At 44.0% G+C, this 21898-nt stretch overlaps 1 protein-coding gene across 1 annotated transcript in view; it reads left to right on the forward strand.

The window, feature by feature from the left end:
* The window catches only part of LOC105189377 (cell adhesion molecule 2), a 45005-nt gene that overhangs the window by 18698 nt on the left and 4409 nt on the right, over window positions 1-21898 (forward strand). The window contains exons 2-4 of the mRNA XM_011151436.3: window positions 9357-9565; window positions 17384-17612; window positions 18167-18466. Coding sequence (XP_011149738.1) covers window positions 9357-9565; window positions 17384-17612; window positions 18167-18466 — 738 coding nt within the window. The remainder of the gene's footprint in view (window positions 1-9356; window positions 9566-17383; window positions 17613-18166; window positions 18467-21898) is intronic.

Genomic DNA, 21898 nt, shown 5'->3' on the forward strand with positions numbered 1-21898 from the left:
CTCTTCTCTCTCTATCCGTGTTACTCCAAGCGACATTGGCCATGTAAACTAGAAACGCGCGTAATACTGAGTATTAATAAGAGATACTTTGCATTGTCAAAGCAGATATCCGATGTCTCAGGTTATTGTAAACTTTCGCAATATTATTTCATCAGGGAATTACAAACTTCACTTTCTGCCGCGAGATTGAGGACAACGAACATTGACCCAACTTTCAATTGAGAACATTACATTTACGCATCGTACCGAAGTAATCAAGAGAGATGCGACCGTCGTGTTCATTATCAAAATGGCATAGAGGACAAAACTGACTGAAATTACGTTATGATGCGCAGATGTAGATATCGCACGTTAAGCTGCGTGACATAACACAGCCGAAAATTGCAATCCCATCCACGATGTAGAACACAACGTTTGATATATCAAATGAAATTGATCGGATAATTTAAAAATTAAAAAAAAAAAAGCGAATTCTGGCACGGGCTCTATAATTGAAATCTGTTCGCTGTAGGTGAAACGGAAGCGTTCCGTTCCGGGGAGATTATTAAAACGCGCAAAATTGAAAATTCGCGTTACGTCACGGATTATAGACAATTTCTTCAGGCAGTGAGAGCCTGGAGAAACTCGAGACCACTTTTCGTCGATATAGAGCAAAATTGCGACGGGTCAATGCGTATAAGGGACGCGAATCGCGGAATCCAATATTTTGTAAAATGTGAAAAAATATATATATTTGTTTCCGCGAATTTATTCAAGAAATGCTTGGCTTTATTAGATAAATTCCCATCCGTTATGGCGCGCCACGCAGCGGTGCCACTTCCAACCCGAATGAATCAGCCCGGATTCTCGAGCTCAAAAATGCTCGCGTCTAATCCCGTTATTAAAAAAAATACCCGCGCGTTTCACACGCCGTGGTATCAGCGGCGCCCGTTTTATTCCGCTTTCGTACCCACCCACAAATCATTTACGTCGCTCGTTACTACACGCAAAAGTTATGCTCGCGGCGCGCGTACGAGCGGACGATTTATTTCGCGCAATCTCGGGCAACGAGAAAAAATAACGCGTCTCTCGCGCTAGCATATAACATCGGTACCGACGCAACTTGGGAAGACAAATCCGCGGTGTGGAGTCACGCGACCGCGGCGGTGTGATTAAATTACATTACCTGTTTAAAAGATAAGGGCCGTGGGACTTTATCTGACTTACTTATCGAAAGCGCAAGCTTCGAGCGACCGTTAAAGAGCGGACCGAGCTTCGAGCTCTCCGGCAGCGCGCGGCCACGCTGGCGAGCTTCGGTTTCTTGATTTATTCTCAATTTGCATAGCCGCGTTTGCGCGCGCGCGTCGCGGATGCATAATTTAGGAAGTAACGTCACGCAGACATCGCCGGGGCAGAATTACATTTCAGCGTTTCCGTTATTGCTCGAAACGGCACGCAGAGTGCGCGTTCCGGTGGCCGTAAATCCTGCCGGCGCGGCGCATCGGGAACTCCGGGGCGGGGGTCTTTATTAAATTCTGCAAATAATTTCGATGCCTCTAAGCAAGATTTCGCGTGCGCGCACCGTAACCGTAAGAACGCGACACGTCGTCGCGGAGCAATGCATGTGATGCGTAAACCTCCGTTCAGCAATCCCGATGGAATATCTCTCTCGTTATATCTCGCGTCTGGAAAGCGATTTACCGGCAACTTTAGCCTCGCGACAAACTCTCTCTGTGGCGTTTTATCGTAAATTACGCGCCATTACAAATTTGTTCACGCGACACGCAAGTTTCGCGCGTCAATAATTCATCGGGCACAGTCCAATCTTGTTCGCTTGTATCAGGCAAGTGCAAAAGTTTTAATGAATCTCGTGATGGAAAAATATGGACCCCGAGCGATTTCATTGAGAGCTATTTATCCTCATTCTGCCAAATAGATGCCATTGTTTCTTTCGTTACCTCTGGTTACGTATTACATGTTTGCAAGTGTTGTCACGCACCAAACTGAATCAGTCACAACATCTTTGAGAGACTCGTCAAAACTTTTGCACTCAGCCAACACAAGCATGCATATCCTGCCGCATTTTTACGAGCCAGATGAACGAAGCGATACCTTAAAGTGAGCTTCTGATTGAGCGGTGACCCAGATGGACCGAGAATGTAACTTGAAATAACGCTCAAGAGTTCAAGATGAGAACGGCGGTTTTATTACTCGCGACGAATAATTACTCAATAAAAGAGTACGTGGAAAGAGTGCGGCTGCGAGGAAATGCGAAGCGGAGTAATTAGGTTCGTGCGACCTTATTTTGCTGGAAATAACCGCGGGATACAAACGGGATACTGCGAGGTAAATCGGAACGAGCTTCTATTTCTGAAACATTTATCGGGGACTGAGCGCAAGTGCACTCGTACATTTTGGAATGTGTGATATCAATGAGTGAATTTAGTATAAATTGCAAATGGACGCTCGAGTTTTAAAGCCACATTTAACGTACTTATCTCAACATACCCATTGTATTATATTTTTGCTCTGCATGTTCCTCTAATTTACTCATGAAAGGAAAAACATCGACTCCAGTTGGGCCGAAGGAAAAGACGATCAGTGGTTTCGTAACGAAATTGTTGTACAAAAAAATATAAAAAAAAAAAAACACGAAGCTACGATGACGATAAAAGTGCATTTATATTTTTGAGAGCTGCGTTCTATCGATTATTTTCTTTGATCTTTTTACGTTTCACGCGATTTTTCCACTTTCAAAGCATAAATAATTTACGCTTTTACGAAATCGATAAAAATGATCATTCGTCATCGATCATTCGTCGATCGGTACACTCCCGTCCTGGTGTAAAAAAGAAAACGTGTTTGGGTCAAGATGGTTAGATTTGAATATTCTATTCCGGGGTCGTAAAAATGTTCAGCCTTTTCGTTCGATTAGTCGGTTGCTACGGAGCCGAACCGTAGAAGCGAAGGCGTCGGGCACAAATTGCGATGAGCTCGAAATAAGATCGTAACTTTTACCGTCCACTTCCACGGAGGCGGAAAACGATCTTTCCTCGCTATTGCGAAGGTCATTCGCCCGGTGCCCCAGAGCGATCTAAATATTCAGATCGCCGACGCTACGGCACAGCGGCGGTCCGGAATCCCCTCCTGCCTCTTTCCCGTCAGGAAATTGCAATGAAATGCGGGAGAAAAGGCGGCAGCGATCCGTGCTCCTTTAAATACCTTAATCCAGAATCCCCGATGCGATTCGTGTGCAAATTGCTCGGGTCACGTGCACAGCAGCACAGGCAGCGCAGTCGGCGTCGAAAAAGTCGACGCGAAAAGTGATTTCGCCGATCCGACACGTTCGGAAAAAAGGCGCGGCCGCCAAGATTATTTCGTGACGATCGATATGTTCGTAAAGCGAGAAATATGTGCCCGCTGCGGAGGTATCGTTATTCCTCCTCCATCATCGGCGTTTTATGATACGGCTGCGGCTGCTGCAGCTGTTACAATATCTATCGGTACTTTCGTATCGATAACTCTTTGTATATGCCATTTTTTTCTCGCGGCGTTGCCACCGCGAGTGGTTTTTCAGCCTAATGAATTCCGGCACGCGGCATTAAGCGTGGACGCGAACGGCTCGGCCCGATAACACGCAATAACTTACGCGCGACGAGCATGACGACGGATCGACCACGGGAGCGACTAAAGAATCATTATCTCATTAGTGAAGTATACTTTCTCTCCTCGCTCTGTGCAACATTTATACACTGAGAGAAAAGTATATGATACTTGGAACTATAATGATATAGTAACTAAATTATAGTCCGAAATATCATATTTATAGTAAGTATTACCATAATATCGGTAATAATTACGATATAAGCATAGTATAACCAACCATATGATATTTTTACTAAAAATTATAGTAAGTTAAACTAAAATTATTGTATGGATGCAAATATAAAATGGTGGGTAAAGTAACTCTTTTATATAGTCAATATTACCAGAATATTTGCTAAATGATGACAGTTGTAACTATATGAATATTAAATCTCATTATATTTGTGAATGAGAAATTACTATATATGTGGTAAAAGTAACTAAACAATTATTTAAGACAATCATTGACTATATATATTTGTGTTTATTCTGCTATATCTTGCAGGTCCCATGAACTATAAAAATATGGTTGACGCCAAAATGAACTATAAAATATAGTGAGATTATAGTTAATTCAACTATATTTTTCTATCGGTGTACTGAGCCCCGAGAAAAATGTGGAAACTTTTCGCCCGACTGCGTCTGTCAATTTTGAGTCTTTAGTCACGCGGGAGAGACACTGCTACGACATAATCGATGGATTCGTTTCGGTAGTTTCTTTCGCAAGCTACGCAAAAGTCGATGCTTCCAGAGTGTTTTGGTCGCCCCGTCATGTTGACTCGTCCTATCTAATTAATTAATGAACCTGTACCATTGGGCTCTTTATTATCCGCCGTGGAACTGTCAGAGAAACCGTGCGCGGCTTTTTCCCCGATTGCATGGGCGCCAGCAGCCGCGGTGCGGTTATTTCACTGCACCTGTCGTAACCCTATGAGCCCGGACGCGACTGTAATAACGCGAGTAACCGTCCATGTCAAATGACACCGAGTGACAGAGAGCGCAATTACTGGGAGCCCATCCTAGAAAAAAAAGAAAGAAAACTACGTGAACCCGCCGACAAATCCAGCTTTTTCTCAACTCAGTGAAAACGAATAGTCTGCAATTCGCTGAATGGTCAGTCATCTATAAATCGACGACAATTGTCGGGCTTATACTTCAAACCCACTTATGAGTAATCTCACGTCGTAGAATATTTTCTTTGCCATCGAATACAGTCTGCTGTCTTTGTTCGTCTTCCGTAAAACGTTTCTGCTTCGTTAGACACATTATTATACAATAATAAGAGAATACGTCAATATTCTCGATTCTGCGCGAGATGTTGCGTGTAAAACAAAAGGGAGGCGGAATATAAAAACACTACCGTGTGCGTATTTCGGCAAGTACGAGATGTCTGCGAATCTTTTGGCTGTTTCTTCACTCGTCACCGTGTATATCACTTTATGCATGTGTCGTATTTTGTACTTTGCTATCTCTCTTGTGGTCGGGAGATGCAGCTGTTACTTGCGATATCTTCGCAAGAGATATGTTAGCGGAGCCACAATAAGTCACACGTAAGAACGATTATCATGCTCATGTAACAGACAGTATGTGTAAATTAATGGAGTCAACGACGATTCTAAACGAGAGAGTCCTATAACGTCTAACAGAACTATGCTAACATTTCCCGCGAAACACACAAACTATATGTTCCACATTAACATTCGCACGACATCATGTCGACGGCGATGACGAGGCACGAGGGCGGTACAAGTAAACACCAAAATAAGGTCTTAGCCGCGTAACGATATTATGCAAAACTTAATCTTTACCTTAATAATCTTTCCCCCCTCTCGATCCTGTGAGCGCGTTCCGCTATTCCTAAGAAAACACGCCGTTCATTATCTCGTCGAATGACGCTGCATGCGAATTCATTGTGCAACCAACAAAAGGACATTTCTTGATATCTTGCGCCCGCTTGAGCGAGCACTTGCTTTAATTAATTTCGCAGCGGCAGCTAAGACCGAAGAGCTTATAACGAGCTTTTCCATGCACTCCAGGGAGTCCCTCTCTCTTTGGCTTTCCCAGAACTCGCCTTTATATATCATCACGGCTGTCTTCGTATATCGAGATTCGAGAGCGAGCATCCACCACACACACATCCACACACACACACACACACACACACACTCCGTGTGCACGTACATATTATTCTACGTGTATCGCATTGTTGGAACTCTATGAGGATAAAGCAGCCGCACCTGCGGCGCGTCTCAGTGGAAAGCTAATGAAGTGCAAAGTTTTCCGCGTAGTCAATCAGCTCTCCCGCTTGCCCGCTACGAAACATCTGCGTTAATTAGAGGGGGATGTGGTCTGTCGTTTCCATTTGAATGCGCCTTGACATCCGACTAAAATACAACTCTACTTTCCTCTTCGGCCACCTTTCGGAGGGGAGTAACTTGTGCCATTTCTATCGCGAACGAAAAGCGCAGCAATCTAAATCGCGTTTGCGCGAGAAGACGCGCGTTCTACCATCGCGGAACCGCAGACTCGCGCCAAATTGTTCGAGGGAGCTTCAAGAGCGAGGAAAAATGCCGCTTTTGAAACGACTTCTACGCGTATCAGATCTCGCGAAGATGCCAGACCCCGAGGAGCTATGCTGTCGTCTTAAAGCTCAACGCTTAGTTGCAAGATGTAGTGGAAAGAGACAGAGAGAGGGGGAGAGAGAGAGAGAGAGATAGAGAGAGAGAGAGAGAGAGAGAGAGAGAGAGGGAGGGAGGGAGGGAGAGAGGGAGCGAAATGCTACTACATCGCAGCCCGTCGAGCTATTGTCTCGAAAATGGCACTGCTATTATCATTTGTGTGATGTATTATAGGAAAAACAATGAAGAGAGATTTATCTTAGCCGGAAGAGGAAGCCTTTACTCGTACAGTCCATTCTTTACCTAATTCACTCTTAAGCCGAAGCGTAATGAGCTCTGATCTAATCTAATTCCATCCAATCCTTCGCTGGCTATAGATACACCCCGCAGCTATTACGATTCTCTGATTACTCAGCTATAGATACTTTGTATGCACTTGGCTGGCGAAGCTACTCGCTCCGCCGAGAAGTCCGTCGAGACGAATCTTCGTAAGAGAGGAGTCGTCTTCGGGCACTTTGAATTTCGATTCCCGAGAATCGACTCCGATTGTGAGCGAGTCTAGGTGTGTGTCGAGTCTCGGCGATAAAATAACGGTAATGCCGAATGCGAAACGAGACTCAAGATGAGAAGACACTCGGCGGCTACTATTCACCCGCGATCGCGATTCATCTGAATCGCGTCATTAAAATATGCAATGGGGATTAATGTGCGTTACAGTTGAAGCAAGGTCTGCTGAGCAAGAAGGAGCGTATTACGAGACGGTTCGAATACCGAGCTCGCGCGATAACGCAAGATATATCCTTCGCCATTAAATCCGGAATATGAAGTGGAGTTAGTTTCAAACACTAAGCAAACACTTCTGTTACTTCGGGACATGTATCGACCGTTCCTGAGTGCATTTCTAACTTAACAACTTGCAGTGCGCAAAGTGCGCGGGTGCTGTAGACCATTTTGCAGCATCTCTGAACGGTAACTATAATGACGTCACACAGCATGTATAACCGCATCGAGTATTCGCGACAATTGCTTGCGTTTCGTTGATTATAATTGGAACAGAACTGAATAATAAGGATAAAAGTCTTCGTCCTTGCGTGAAGTTCGCTAAGAAGCTTCGAGCGTGCATCCAACTTTTGTTTGCTCATTGTGTCATGTATTCGCAGACATTTCTATTACATACCAAGTTTCAAACAATACACACTTTTACAATCTTAATTGGAAGTTTCGGCCCGATTTTTTACGATTAGCAGATTACGATAGTAATTTCAGTAAGTATAAGCAACTTACTTCTATTTCTTCGAAATATTCAGTAAACTTTGTTTCCAAAATGTAAATTTCATCGTCGCTGTCACTGACGATAAAGAATCGTTAAAAGCAGAATAGCTTGGCAGGTTTATCCTCTGTGATAAATTATGTATCGTCAGCTTAATGATGCATAATCCACATTTGTGGATTATTTAAACTCGAATATTGCGATTGACGCGTGAGCATGATACATATTTCCCATAAAACGAAATCACTTCGCTTATCATCGCTGAAATCGCGCCAGTTAGCGTGCAGGTCACGTATTTTTGGCTTTAAGTAAAACGATTCCTATTTATATGCTATTAGATCATTCCATTTCGTTGAATGTTAACGGTATTTATATCGTTGTTACGTGTCGCTCCCCAAAAATTGATATTTACGGCCACACGCGAGTTCCATTCGGAAATCGATGGCCTGCAGTTTGCTGGAACGAATCCCAAAAATTGTTCATCGGTGCACGCCACTTTCGCGGGTGTCCCTATTAAAATGCTCGTTGCCTTGCCTAACGTGAATACGTGGGTGACGGCTATTCGCGTTGTTCTCGCAATTTCGCGCATCGAGTGGTCCTTTTAACCGTAACGAAGGGAAAGACGCGTATCCAGGGATAGGTGTAGCGAAGAGCGAAAGGGTTGAAGAGAGCGAGAGGAAAAAATCGTGATAAAAGAGGAGCTTTGCACGCGGCAATTCCATTTTATCAACATTGGAGGTTGAGCCGTGCGGAAACGCAACCGACGCAAAAACGGGCGATGCCTTTTTCGAGTCTGAAATAATTTTTGGTGATATGATAGATGAGAATATTAGAGCGAGGTGTAACCCGATATCATAATAAATAACTTTACTCTTCGGTGTTATTCAGTATAAAGAAATCAGAGAGGAAAAAAGTGGTTTCATTAAAATGGATAGAAAGGACACGCAATGTAAATATCGCATATGTTTTGTGTCGACGATTGGAGTGAAGTCCAAACTTTTTATACGAACATACCTCTAATATCTAGACTACATCGTAGATGCTCGTAAAAAGCTAGAGCTTCCGCACAGGAAGTATCGAATGTACGCCAGGAATTACCACACATGTATGTCTATTGCCCGTACAAGAAGAGACATCAATGCACGCGTGAACAGTGGCGAATGCGGTGACAGTGAATGGACTGAATCAAAAGCCTCGATTGTCGAGTGAAACACCGACCGCTTTCTATTGCAAGGAATACTCCGATTGTCGCCCGCCGCGCCGTATCAAGTCCGTCCCTAGCCACGTTTGATTTGGGAATATTGAAATAGCTGAAGTCAACGAAAACTCGGCTTTTACGTTATAAAGAGTTTGAGCCGATTGTTGTTGCAACTTTGAGCGATTAGTTCGAGATTGAACGGGCTGCCGAGTATATTGCGTATTTTGGAGAGCAATAAACATTTACGGGCACTGGTGCTTTAGAGTTTTGTTATTCCTCGCTCGTTTGTTTAATGACTGCCATTAGAGACTTCAATTAACTGGAAATTTCATTAATCGCACACCTGATTACGGGATTCGTTTGAAAGCTAATCGATTAGCCAGCGACTGAAAGTAGAACTGTCCACGTTCTAATGCAAATTTGCGCTTCGCGGTCGGCAATTGTCGCCAAACGTATTTCATGATTTTTATGAAGGAAATAAACGCACGACAAAACTAACTTTAGGTTTTACCTAAATATACAAGTATACTCTTTATTAAAATAATTTAAAGACTTTCAGCTGCCTTTTCCATAATGAATGCGTTTTCCGATTAGTTATACTATCGATCTTCGCATCGACTCTATCGGCAAATTTCTCTCGTTACAGACACATTGAGTCTAGGAGATCGGACGATAGATAACATGGACAGACACGCGATGCAGAGCAGACCTCGGCAACAATTGCTGGATCATTCTTCCGGCCAGAAGTCGAGGCCGGATCCCACCTTCGACTTCTCGCAGAACAGCAACGTGACAGCCCTGATTGGAAAAACTGCATACCTCACGTGCCGAGTTCGCAATCTGGGCGAGAAAACTGTAAGAGCTCTTTCTCATACTATATATCTTTCTTCATCCATAAATTATGAAATACAAGACCCAATTCTAAGAGTCTATTTTACCTAAATTTCATGATTCAGAACTCTGATAATTATGACACAGTTTCAGCAACGTCTTCGACTACACGATCGGAAAATGTATAAATGTATAAATTGATTACGATTATAAATCTTACTTTGCATCAGAAGTTCATACATCACGTTAGATTTTATTCAATTAAGGGGAATCGTCATCTTTTGGAATTTGTTAATGCAATATGAGATAAATGCGATGGATTCGTTGCTTCGTTGCAAAGGATAAGGAATTTCATAGCATACATATAATTTAAAACAAAAAAGGCATGGTAACATAGTTAAGTTAAAGATCAGCGCTTTCTATCTTTCTCTCTCGCGGGAGCAAAAGAGGAATCCGGCCCCGTAAGGACCTTAAGAGAAACGATTTGCAGCGAATAATCGAGTTGCGCGGGCTCGATTGGACGTTAATTGACCTTAGAGGTAACTGGAAACTCAATTTTATCGCAGACGCAGTACTACCATTACGATCTCTATTGAAAGGAATCATTAGAGCTGTTAGTCGATCGAATTGATCGACTCTGCGCACGTCATTATCGGCGTAATCTTTCGCATCTGCTCCAGAATACGTGTAATTTCATCGGCTCGGTTTCGTCGAAGAAACACACATATCTGATGCATATCGTGTGACATTTCAATCTCGAATTCACTCGAACGCAATATTTCTCCCGAGCCGGGGCTTCGGTTACGTCGTCCTAACGACGACGATAAAGATCGCCGCAACAACGGTGTAACTTGATACCGATATCAAGCTTTACGAACGGATGAAAGGGTGCAAGAAGAAATATTTCGTAAAATCGATCGTCACGCAAAATACTCCGGGGCTACAACGCTCTTTTTCTCGATGGATTTTTTGCCAAGTTGGAATTAATTTTGCCTTAATTAAAAAAGTCGCTGATGCTTCCAGAGTTTCGAGTGATAGGAAATAAAAGACTTTGCGCAACTTAAATTATTTCAGACGCCGCAAAAGATATAAATAGAGATAATAAAACTTTACTCCGCATTTAATATCACAAGTAGATTTGACTTTGACAGTATTTTATGTTCTTCTAGAACTAGTAAAATGTCAATATTAGAGATAAAGAATTTCAAAGTGTGATCGAGACGAAATTTATACTGTAAACGCAGACGTAAGTAAATTTTGTATATAAAACGAAATGTTTCAGAAAATACTTCACTTGAAAGTACGTACGTTTCATCGTTTCAAATTGCAACAATATAATTAAAACGGTGCAAAGATTTAATTGGAGTAGCGTTCGCACAAAAGTAACGGGCGCAATATAACATGAAAGAAAGAAATTGACTTTGCATCCCTTTATAGTTGTTACGTTTTCGTGGTAATTACGTTTAATAATAAATTGGAGCTTTGCTCCAAAATTTTTTCGCATTTCTGGTTGCCTTCTCAAAGCAATTTAATTATTCGCGCACTAGTGCTTGAGCCATCTCACGCGAAAGCCGATTTACAAATTGGTTAGTTGCCCGAGGCCGCTTGTTGCAGAATCGCGTTAAGTAAATACTCCTGATCAAACCACGATGTTTTAGAAAGTTTAAATGTTCTTCGATAATTAATTCGATAATTAAAGTAAACTCTTTCGATTATTCTTGTTGTTTCGTTTACACTAACGCGTGACATAATTCGACAGAACAGCATAAATTTAGCGATATTGGTAAAACCTGTTAAACGAAATAAAATCAGATAAAATCAGATAAAATCAGATAAAATGATTTTTACTTGTGGGATATAGCGAACAATAAATTCACGAAAAATTCCAAAGAATATAAAAACATAAATAAATTAAATTGAACGAAATGTCGCAAGTAATTGTTAGATTTCGTTAAATACACGATGCAGTGAATGCACATATACATACATATGCGGAAATCGTCAGAAATAAAGAATGCAGGTATATTCTTTTTGCAGATACGTAATTTTGAAAATATGTAGGACATGTAGAATTCAAATATTTCATAATTTAAACTTTAATTTTAATGAGTTTAAATTTTAATGAGTGATTATACTAAATGCAATTTTCCATTTGTATCCTGATGTAATTCTTCTGAAATTGATCAGTCATAATGTTTTATTTATAATGAAGCGCTGTTTTTATTCTCATTCTTATATTACAGTCTTTTCGTAACTTCAAAATTTTCAAATCTTCCAGAGAGGTATTTGATGTTTTCTGGCGATTTATTCTAAACATGTATTTCCAAGTTTATACTTACAACAACTTCAAGAAGTCATGCAATCGGTTGTTTCGAAAAGCGCGCAACATCGACATTACCATTGATTAACATGGGTAGGTTAAATTCAGATACACACTTGACACGTCGCGTTATCATAGGGGAAGCTTTTGATCACACTTTCATGACACAAACGCTCATCTAATTAGCGCGATAGCGGGAATATCGAGAGAAAAACACGGTCGTTGCCGTGCAATGCCGATCATACGAATATCGCAAAAGGGCGAAAAGATGAAATTGCAAAAGCCAAAACGAAATATTCAGCAAAATAATGATGCACTTGAAGCGATACAATGAAAAATAAAGTATTTATATTTTTTATGCAATAGCATAGAAATTTTCTCTTTTTTTCTATCTCCATCTCTTCCACATCGTATTTCAAAATACGAGAACGAGTCGAGTGTTTTCCAATAATATCCCGTTATAATTTTATAATTTCGAGTTTGAAATTTGTACATTACTCAGACTCGCGAATGATACGAGTTTCATTAACGCACGATTATTTTACCACAATTGAAAAACGTCCGCGTTACTCGATATCTCGCTGGAAAGACAATTATTTTCGCGAATTATTCAGATTTGACAAGAGGGCAATAATTATTTTCAGCATTTCAATTTTATATAAATGCACTTGTTGTTATAAAACTGCGGATAATTTGTAAAAAACATGGTATAACAATAGTGCGCAGTGAATGTGCGATGAAAAGAGACAATCAAAAAATGTGTACACATAACGACTCACGAATATATTAATTGTAATACTTTTTTTCACATGTTGTGTGTTTATATCTTTTTTCTGGTTCCATTTGGGACATAATTGCATTTTATGAGAATAAATCCCCGGTGTGTTAAAAAATCATTAATAAATAACAAATGAATACAAGCATAATGGAATCAATTATAATTGGGATTTTGCCATAAAATCCCAAAATTAATACACACTTTGCATATATAACACATACACATACGAATACCAAAGTTGTTTAACATAGTCAATGGGTTGCAATCACTTATTCAAAATATTAGACAATCTCGCCAGTTGCGCATTTATAATTGTAAGTGGAATTTGTAACTTTTACGGAAATTTTTCGTGAACCGCTTCAGCTAGTCCGTCTGATAAATCAGTTTTCGCAAAATTCGAGCTACTTAAAACTTTATAATTACATTTTCGGCGATGGGAACGGTTATGTGTTGCGACAAAATTTTATTAGACTTTCATTGTTACGAAATTTACGATATTCCCATTCCTATCATAATGCCCTCATGGAACAAAGTTCCGATATTGAGATTACGATATTGTAATACCTTATACTTTGCCATGTTGTGATAGACGTATATATATATATATATATATATATATAAGTAAACATGTTCTGCGAGTAATTATATAATTATATATTATTTTTCTGCTATATGCAAAGGGGAGAAAGGAATCAATTTTGTGAAAAATAACAAATGCGATGATAAAAGACATTTTCAAAGCCATCAGGGCTGCACGCGCAGCCCCAACGCATGTCACGTATTTTTGTCGTTCATCACGTGTGTCAGCAATCACTGTGCCGACGCGTCGCCCCGTGAGAGTTAACATTTACATGACAAGAAAGAAAGATATTTTACGGCAACTGAAACCGTAAATATACAGAGGCGCCCCGACCGAGTATCGCCGGACGGATTCCAGCCAAGTCATCGACTAACGGAATCAATATACCGTGCGTTCAGCAACGGGTGCGAGAACGCTGGTGAAAAGAGGACGATTGCGAAAACACAGCAGTGAAATATAAAGTTTACCCGCGGTGTCTGTATACAGGCCGGTTCAGACCAAGCGGCACCAATTCGAAGATAGATAGTCGGTCCTCCTTTTCTTCGTCGAGCCCGCGAGAAATATATTTCAATTTCGATTTCTACGGGACATTTAGTAACGATTGCTGATATCACTGATAATACATCGAGAATGGAGACCCAGAGGATATTGTGCTTGAACGTTGAAATGCCAAACATGGGATCACTTCAATTTCGTTGCTTGCGCAGGGAGAAATTTTCACCGTTCACAGACGGATTCATTCTAACTTGATCCAATCAATTTAAGTTCATCCGATTCAAATTAATTCTAGTTTAATCAGGATCTGAGCTACTGAACATTAACTGTGCAAGCCGCTTTCACATGTTGAGAATGTACAGTGTTTCAGTGTAGATAATAGAAACGTCCCATTTACGGTCAAATTACTTTTTCATTTCTCACACATTGCAATCTTTTCGCATCTGCAAATTCTCAAGAGAGATGTTTGATGTTTCCCGTTTGTGGAAATTTATTCTGCGCCTGGCGCGCAAATCCTATATTTTCAATCGAATATTTTCGACAGCTGCAGAAAGACGCACAATCGAGTGCTTCAAAAAAACCCGCGAAATGGTCGTTGATTAACATGGCTGATTAATGTGAGTAGATTAAATATCAAATGCGTAACAGTATCAAACAGGAAGCTTTCGATCGCCTTTCATGACACAAACGCTCTCGTCTAATTAGCGCAATAACGAGAACACGGGGACAGAAACACGATGGCTGCCGCGCGATATTAATAGCCATCGGAATGTCGCATCGAAAGCCGGATCGATTTGACGAGAGACATTTTTAATTACAAGCTGATCGATCGCGACGAGACGCCGACGATTCAAGGGATCGCGCGCCACGAAAGGGCGCGCACGGCGGCCTGTGGCGGCGCACTTTACAGACAATATGAGAAAGCATTTGCCACATTCCATTCGTCGTGCTCGCGGCGGTTCCGCTTAACGTTCGGCATTCATCATTCCCGACGTCTTCTCGCAGTCTCCATTCGCGTCTACGGGTCGCCCGCTCGTCTCCGATGGATAAGTTAGGAAGCGCTAAACTGCTTTTGTTCCCGTGCAATAGCTACCACTCGCCAGACGCCGCGAGAGACGTAAACTTCGCCGAGTAAATACGCTAAGTGGTGCCAACGGCGGCACATATGTAGACGCGGGGCTTGCAGCGGCGCGTGTACGTGCACACACGCACACGTTTGCCGTCCCGCTCGGTATATATACGAGGTCGGACTCTGTGAAAATATCGACGAACAGCCAAGCGGGCCTCGTTTCCTAAAGACCGCCGTCGCCGCTCCCGCTTGAAATTTCCCGCATCGGGGACGTAAGCTCCACGCCGCGCCGCGCCGCGCCGCGAAGACCGCCCGACGTTAATATGCGTCGAAGTTCCCGTTACCGCGAATTCCAATATCACGGTTTTGCTCGTTGCGCCGAGCCGCGAGAGCTGCCGAGACGGATGGCGCTCCTCTCTGACGGATGGCGGCGATCAATTATTTCGACGCGATTGTTTCGCACGTATACGGTTCTTTGGACGTTTATGATTTAGTGCGCAGAGATGCGTACGCGCTGCGAGGGACACCGGAAGCGCCGACATAGAACGCGCGTTCTTGCGACACACGTTTGTGTACTCTGCGCTACAAAGGGCGAAAGGGCAAACTTGATAGTATGAAAATTATTCAACTCTCAAATAAAAGACGACGCATCCACCCGTGTTCGTTCGCGCGCGCGTATTAACTCTGGAATACACCGGGAGAATCTCGAATGCGAGGAAGTGTCTTGGATCGTATCGTTCAGCGAAATCTTTTTATTTTCCGTTCCGAAGGCTCCCCCTGTGAAAATCGCCAAGAACCCCTCTCGGGTTTCGCACTGACACCGTCGCGTTACGCTCGTGAGAATCTGCTTTGCGTGTGTCGGCGGAGGAAGCGCCGAAACTCACGGGAAAGTTTCTGTATTCCTTCGCAACTTTTCTTACCGGCTACGGCACGGGTCGGTGGTTTTCGGCGTTCCGTGAGCACGGAAATAGACGAATCCTCTCGTTCGGTCCTTCCGTTTCGGAATCGCGGTAAAGTTGGTCAGGTACTGTACAAAGCACTTCGGGACGCGCTAGACTCCGACACAGTGCGCTGGGCTGGGTGGTGAGGGGGTGGGGGTTGAAAGTTATCGAGATAAGCTTCCATTCCGATGAGTATATTTTTCCGAAAGTAAGTCGCTCTCGCTCGGGAGACATTTTAAAGCAACGTATGAAATTTGTGAGCCGTGAAAGCAGAATCTCATCTGCGCGAAGCGGTACGCGCCGCCCCGCTTTGTTATCTCAGGTCAGCGAAGGATGATTTTCATGATCTCTCCCTGATTTTTTGGCAAACTCTTCGACTTTTGGTTCTCTTCGACTTGCCCTTCAATATCCACCGGGTGCACCAGGAGGAATTCGTAAGAGAGAAATGTAGTGCGAAACTTTGCCGCGCCGAAACGCCGCACAGTGGGACATTTCGGACATTTTTGGATAAAATTCTTGTGACAACACAAATCTTCGTGAAACCTAGGAATGGTTTTTTTTTATATTCGGAAAGGCTTACAACAACAACGAGGTACTGCGGAAATTTGATTGCCGCTCCAGGAAAATTAAGAAAAATTGACTGCAATTCAGTGAACATAAAATTCATGAAAAAGAAACAATAACCCGTTGATAGGTTAAAGCTTCTAAGTAATAGTTCATCCGAGATATATATCATGTTAATGGTTTTTAAGGCCGCTAATTACGAATTCAAGCTCAAAATTGCAAAATTAATTTGTTCAAACAAATTGGTTTGAATTAATTTTCCAATTCGAATTTATAATCAGTAACCCCAAAAATCATAAAAGCCATATTCAGTCTGCTTGGTCTTTCATTTAATTCCTTTAAATCGAAGATATTATTTTTTAAGTTCAAAAATTAATCAATAATTATTAAAAATTCAGATGTAAAAGATGTTATTTTGATGTCTTAATTTTGAAATGGAAATTCATAAAAAATATTATTTTACGATAATTTATTTAAACAAATTTGTTTAGACAAATTAATTTTGCAATTTTGAGCTCGAATTCGTAATTAACGACCTCAAAACCCATTAGCATGATATGTATCTTGGATGTACTATTGCCTAGAAGCTTCTGACTATTAAAAGATTATCGTTTCTTTTTCATGAATTTCATGTTCACTAGATTGCAGTCAATTTTTCATAATTTTCCTGGAACGACAATCAAATTTCCGCAGTACCTCCTTGTTATATAAGCCTTCCCGAATATAAGAAAAAAACATTACTAGGTTTCATGAAGATTTGTGTTGTCACAAGAATTTTGTCCAAAAAAGGTCCGAAATGTGCGCCGTTTCTGGAAGCATTGAACTCAAAGTATTCAAAAATCGACGGCACTGTTTATTCTTTAAAGTTTCAACGTCATTCGCACGCCGTCAGACTCATCGGCGAACACAAAAATAATGGATCAAAAGAGATACATGTTCTCTTATTATTAGCGAGTTATTGACAAAACTGCGTGTGTGCGAAACGTCGAGATAAGCGACATTCATTTCACCTTCGCGTAATCGGCGAGGAGGCACGCGGTGTCTCGGGCGCGTCCTTTGTACCGATTATCACCATTCCGAACTTTGTTTATCAAGGTGTCCTGGGTCAGGCACAGGGACATTCACATCCTGACGGCCGGGGCGTACACGTACACGAGCGACCAGCGATTTCAAGCGATGCACAAGCAAAACACGGGCCAAAACAGCGAATGGTCCGAGTGGACCCTCTGCATAAAATGGGCGCAGGAGCGAGACCAGGGTATCTACGAGTGTCAGATTTCCACCGTGCCCGTCAAGTCGCATCAGTTTCGCTTGAACGTGGTCGGTAAGTCGCAGAATTTTATTCGCGATCTCTCGCGCGTTGCTGTTCTCGCGCCGTGTCAGACTTTGGCGGCCGACCCGGACTCGAAAAGACAGTCGGAGTCGCAAATGAAACGAAGTAATTATCCACCGACGCGATTGTCTAACGCGGCACAGCGGTACGCTTAACGCTCAAGACGCATTCAATCGCATTCAGGCCGAGGCTGAATCCGTCGCTACGGAGAATAGCGTCGTCGTCGGTGTCGTGCTCGCGATTTCAATTACACTGACCCCGGCATTTGTTAAGAAGCTTCACCTCGTTACTTCTCACGGATCACGGGACGACTTTAAAGATTCGTTCGCTCATTCCCGCCCCCCCCCCCCACGCCGCCCCCCGCCGTAGTTGGCCAAGTACTATTCCCGAGAGGCTTTCACGCGAGAATCTTTCACGACGCACGAATCTCTGGATTTATCCGGGCGCGCCGAGCGCGAGCAACGACGAGACGGGAGAGCTTCGCTGGTTTAGCGGGAATGAGCGGGGTGGAGAGAAAAGCGAAGGAAAATTCTTCTTTATCGCAGTACCTACGGCGACGATACTGGGCGGACCGGAGCTGTATGTCGGTGCAGGCAGCACGATAAACCTGACGTGCGCCATACACTTCAGCTCGGAGCCACCAGCCTACATCTTCTGGTACTACAATGAGAACGTCCTGAGCTACGACAGTCCCAGGGGCGGCATCTCGGTGATAACCGAGAAGGGTGGCGACGTCACCACCTCTTGGCTCCTTATTCAGACGGCGCAGCCCTCGGACTCCGGGGAGTACAGCTGCAAACCCAGCAACGCCAATACGGCGTCCATCAGGGTTCATGTCCTAAATGGTGAGTCTTTGCTCCTGCGAGTGTACCAGCTCGGCCGCGACGTTTTATGAGCGACGCGAGGCGCCCCGAGTGCGGCGGAACCGCGTGCGCGGGCAACATGGAACGCGCGATGTTGCTCGGAGAACTTTATTCGCAATTTGCTAATTCATAATCATCACTCGGGTGCTTCCTCCTCGTCCCTCAAGGCAAACAACGCGAATGTTTCTCGTGGAGGCGAGGAGACGCACGTTCAAACCGACAATCGTCGACTTTTTAAGCCTGTCGTTCCGTTCTCTCCGGCATTCGTGTCTCTTTTAATCTCGCGTCTTTCAATCGAGTCTTCCCGCGACGCGAAAATTGCAAATGCGTGATTAAATTGCCTACGACTGCGTCGCCCACTTGGAGGATGCGTTTGACAGGACGAAAGCGACAGTATGTCTCGATATTGGTGAATAATGGCGCACTCTGAGGGAAAAATTTTGCTCGATCGTCGCTCGATCGCGATTGCTCGTCGAAGCGAAGCGGATTTCCGGCGAAATATCGAAGCGACGAGGTGCTCTCGTTTTTGCGCGCGATGTGAAATTAGGATAATTTGATCGCATCGAGACCACATCGTACCGCTTTGAGGCTCTTGCTCGGCAGCGAGCTGAAATTCCGAGATCGACCGGCCATTCCGTAAGTTGCAATTTCCGCCCCACAAACTCCCAAAGCGCACGGCGGCTGTCGTCGGATCCGGGCTTTACAGCGTGCAAAATTATTTTATTGGTCGCCGCTGTTCGGATCTTGCGCGGAGGAGGCCAGGCCGCGTCGGCGTTAACTATTTACAGCCGGCTCGTAAACTCGAAGCGTTTCGCAACCGCGCGATCGTTAAAACTACCGCGGCCAATGTCGATGAAAAAAGTACGCAGATAGCGCTCGGTTGGCCGCCGGCTCCGGGTCGGGTGAAATGTCGCTGATAATGATAACGACGCCGATATGAAAACACGCCGGAGTTGACTTAAAATATCACGCTTTCTCGTGTTCTTATCGTTCTCGGCCACGTGAGGCCGCGTGAGCGCGCGCAGGGCCGGGAAGGGCACCGGCTCGCGCTCGCAGCTGTCCCTTCCCAGCTTTCGGCCGCAACTCGCTCTCTCGGAGCTTGCTGCTCTATCGACTCTTAGCAATTATGCAGTCGCCAAGTTGGCGCGCCGGTATGTATATGCGCGCGAACGCTCGCGCGAACACGAATACGAAGCGCGCCGGTTAGGTTTCGCATAATAAGGCCCTTCGTCATGCGCGACGTACGAAGGAGCCGCCGCGCGAGTTGCTGAATGCTTCGATGACCTGCGACCGGCTTGAATAATTTATTAATGAAGCGCATGCGGCAGACATTGAATTACGCCGGTTATGCCGCGGGCTGTTTTTCGTGACGCGGCTGCGGAACAAATTGCTCCGCAATTCGCGGATGTTCGCGTAACGCGTTTATCGAGAACCTGTGGATCGCGAAATGGGACGCAGAAATAATCGAGGCACGTGTATAATCGTGTACCGTCGTGTACAACCGACAACCATTCGTCAAATGTTGTAAAAAGGGAGTGATATTTTTTCGCGGAGTGAAATTTAGTCTCGCGTGTGCGCCGCTCAATGTTTCGATGAATCTCGGCGTGTATGACGAGCGCGTATTCGCGCAACGATGTACTATTAATAAAGTGCAATCGGTGGAAATAGAAAAAATTACAAATTTTGCTCAAACGAAAAATTACAAATTTTGCTAAAAGTTTCGAAAAAAATGAGGATGTTCTGGTTTTTTTGCGGGCTTTTGTTGTAATTTTTATTCTCTCTTCGTATTTTATTCTCTCTCGTCTCTCTTCGAGGGAATCTCATTTTGTGCAAATTGAACCGTACGCTTGCTCCGGAGAATAATCGCATGCGAGAAATTCTTACGGATACACTAGAGATTGTACTCGCTTCTTCTAATAACGCGTAGTAAGGCAAATTCAGTCATATCTGCAAACGTGACAGAAATATGTTCTTGAGTATCGCGATATCTATTATTGCGTATATCGTGGCGGAGAATACAGGTCGCAGCAAAGAGAATAACTCTTAAGCGCGTGCTCTTAAAATTTTACCATTGAAATCTCGGCCCGTCCGTAGAATACGACACCTTAAAAGCTCGTAGAAATTTACAGCCACCCAGTTGATACGGCTTGAACGGGGCGGAAATTACTCTTCGATTCGCACACGCATACAGCACCGCGCTCACCCTCTCTCTCTCTCTCTCTCTCTCTCTCTCCCTCTCTCTCTCTCTCTCTCTTTATCTCTCTCTCTCTCTCTCTCTCTCTCTCTCTCTCTCTCTCTCTCTCTGGTCGGCGCGACCGATATTCCACGTCGAAAGAAATATATAGGTCTCAGGATCTCGCGGAAACTTCGCCATTAGCCGCAGCCCGGAATAATTCGTCCGAGTTGCCCTTACTACAATGCGTTAAAAACAATTTCGGAAAGTTCGTGTCCTCCGGCCAGACCGGTTGCCGCGGCCGCGCTTCGTCGTCGTCGGGAGGAATGTCTTTCCGAAATCTCCCGCGTCCCGATAAGAAATCCGCGAACGGACGAACGAACGAACGAACGCGAAGTCGAAACTTTGGCGCGGGTGCGAAACTTGGAGAATTTACGAGGGCCGGCTCGGAAAATTCCGCGAGTATTACGGATGGGAAAGCGAGGAGGGCGCGCGCGCGTATCCGGAAATTGTGCTTCGATTCCCTTTACGAAGTGGCCGATATCCGATAGAACGTCAGATAGAGAAGAGGACGCGCCTAATACGTTCTGCCGGCCCGCCGGAACTTTTACAATAGCGAAATCGTCGCGATCAACACTCCCAACGTGTGACGCCTGGCCGAGCCTCATTTCGCCCCGCCCCGCCCCGCGCCGCTCCGACGAGATCATTTATCCGAATGTATCGTTCGCAGTTGACATTCGTTAAAAAGTTTGCGACGTGTTCCACGGCGCGAAGCGAACAGCCGCGGGCGCGCGATTCAATTAATTTCAGCAGTCGTAACGGAGCAGAAACTTTCCTCGCGATGCACGTCACTGGTATTTCAATAACTTTCCATCTGAAAATATTCAGCACGTGCTGCATAGTGAAGTCCTCGTTATCCGGATCACACTTGCAAACCCGGCCGCCCCCTCGCCTTTCTTCTCCCTCCTTTTTCTCCTCTTTCTATTTTCTCCGCTTCCCTTCCAGTTCGCGTGAAGCAGATTATATTCGCCGAATGAGACGTGATAGATTGATGGATGGTTTATTTATTCCCGGCCGAAGTAAACCAGCTCGAAGAACCTCTCCGATAATAATGGGGCTCGGCACGTAGCGCAAGTAAGAGTGACGTAATAAAAATGTATAGCCGGGGAAGCAGCGCATGGCCGCCGCCGCCGCCGCCGCCGATACGTCACGTGTCTCGCAAAAGACGTGGCTGCGAGAAA

The sequence above is a fragment of the Harpegnathos saltator genome, unplaced genomic scaffold, assembly GCF_003227715.2.
Source record: "Harpegnathos saltator strain DR-91 unplaced genomic scaffold, Hsal_v8.6 scaffold203, whole genome shotgun sequence".
In the NCBI taxonomy this organism is placed as follows: domain Eukaryota; kingdom Metazoa; phylum Arthropoda; class Insecta; order Hymenoptera; family Formicidae; genus Harpegnathos; species Harpegnathos saltator.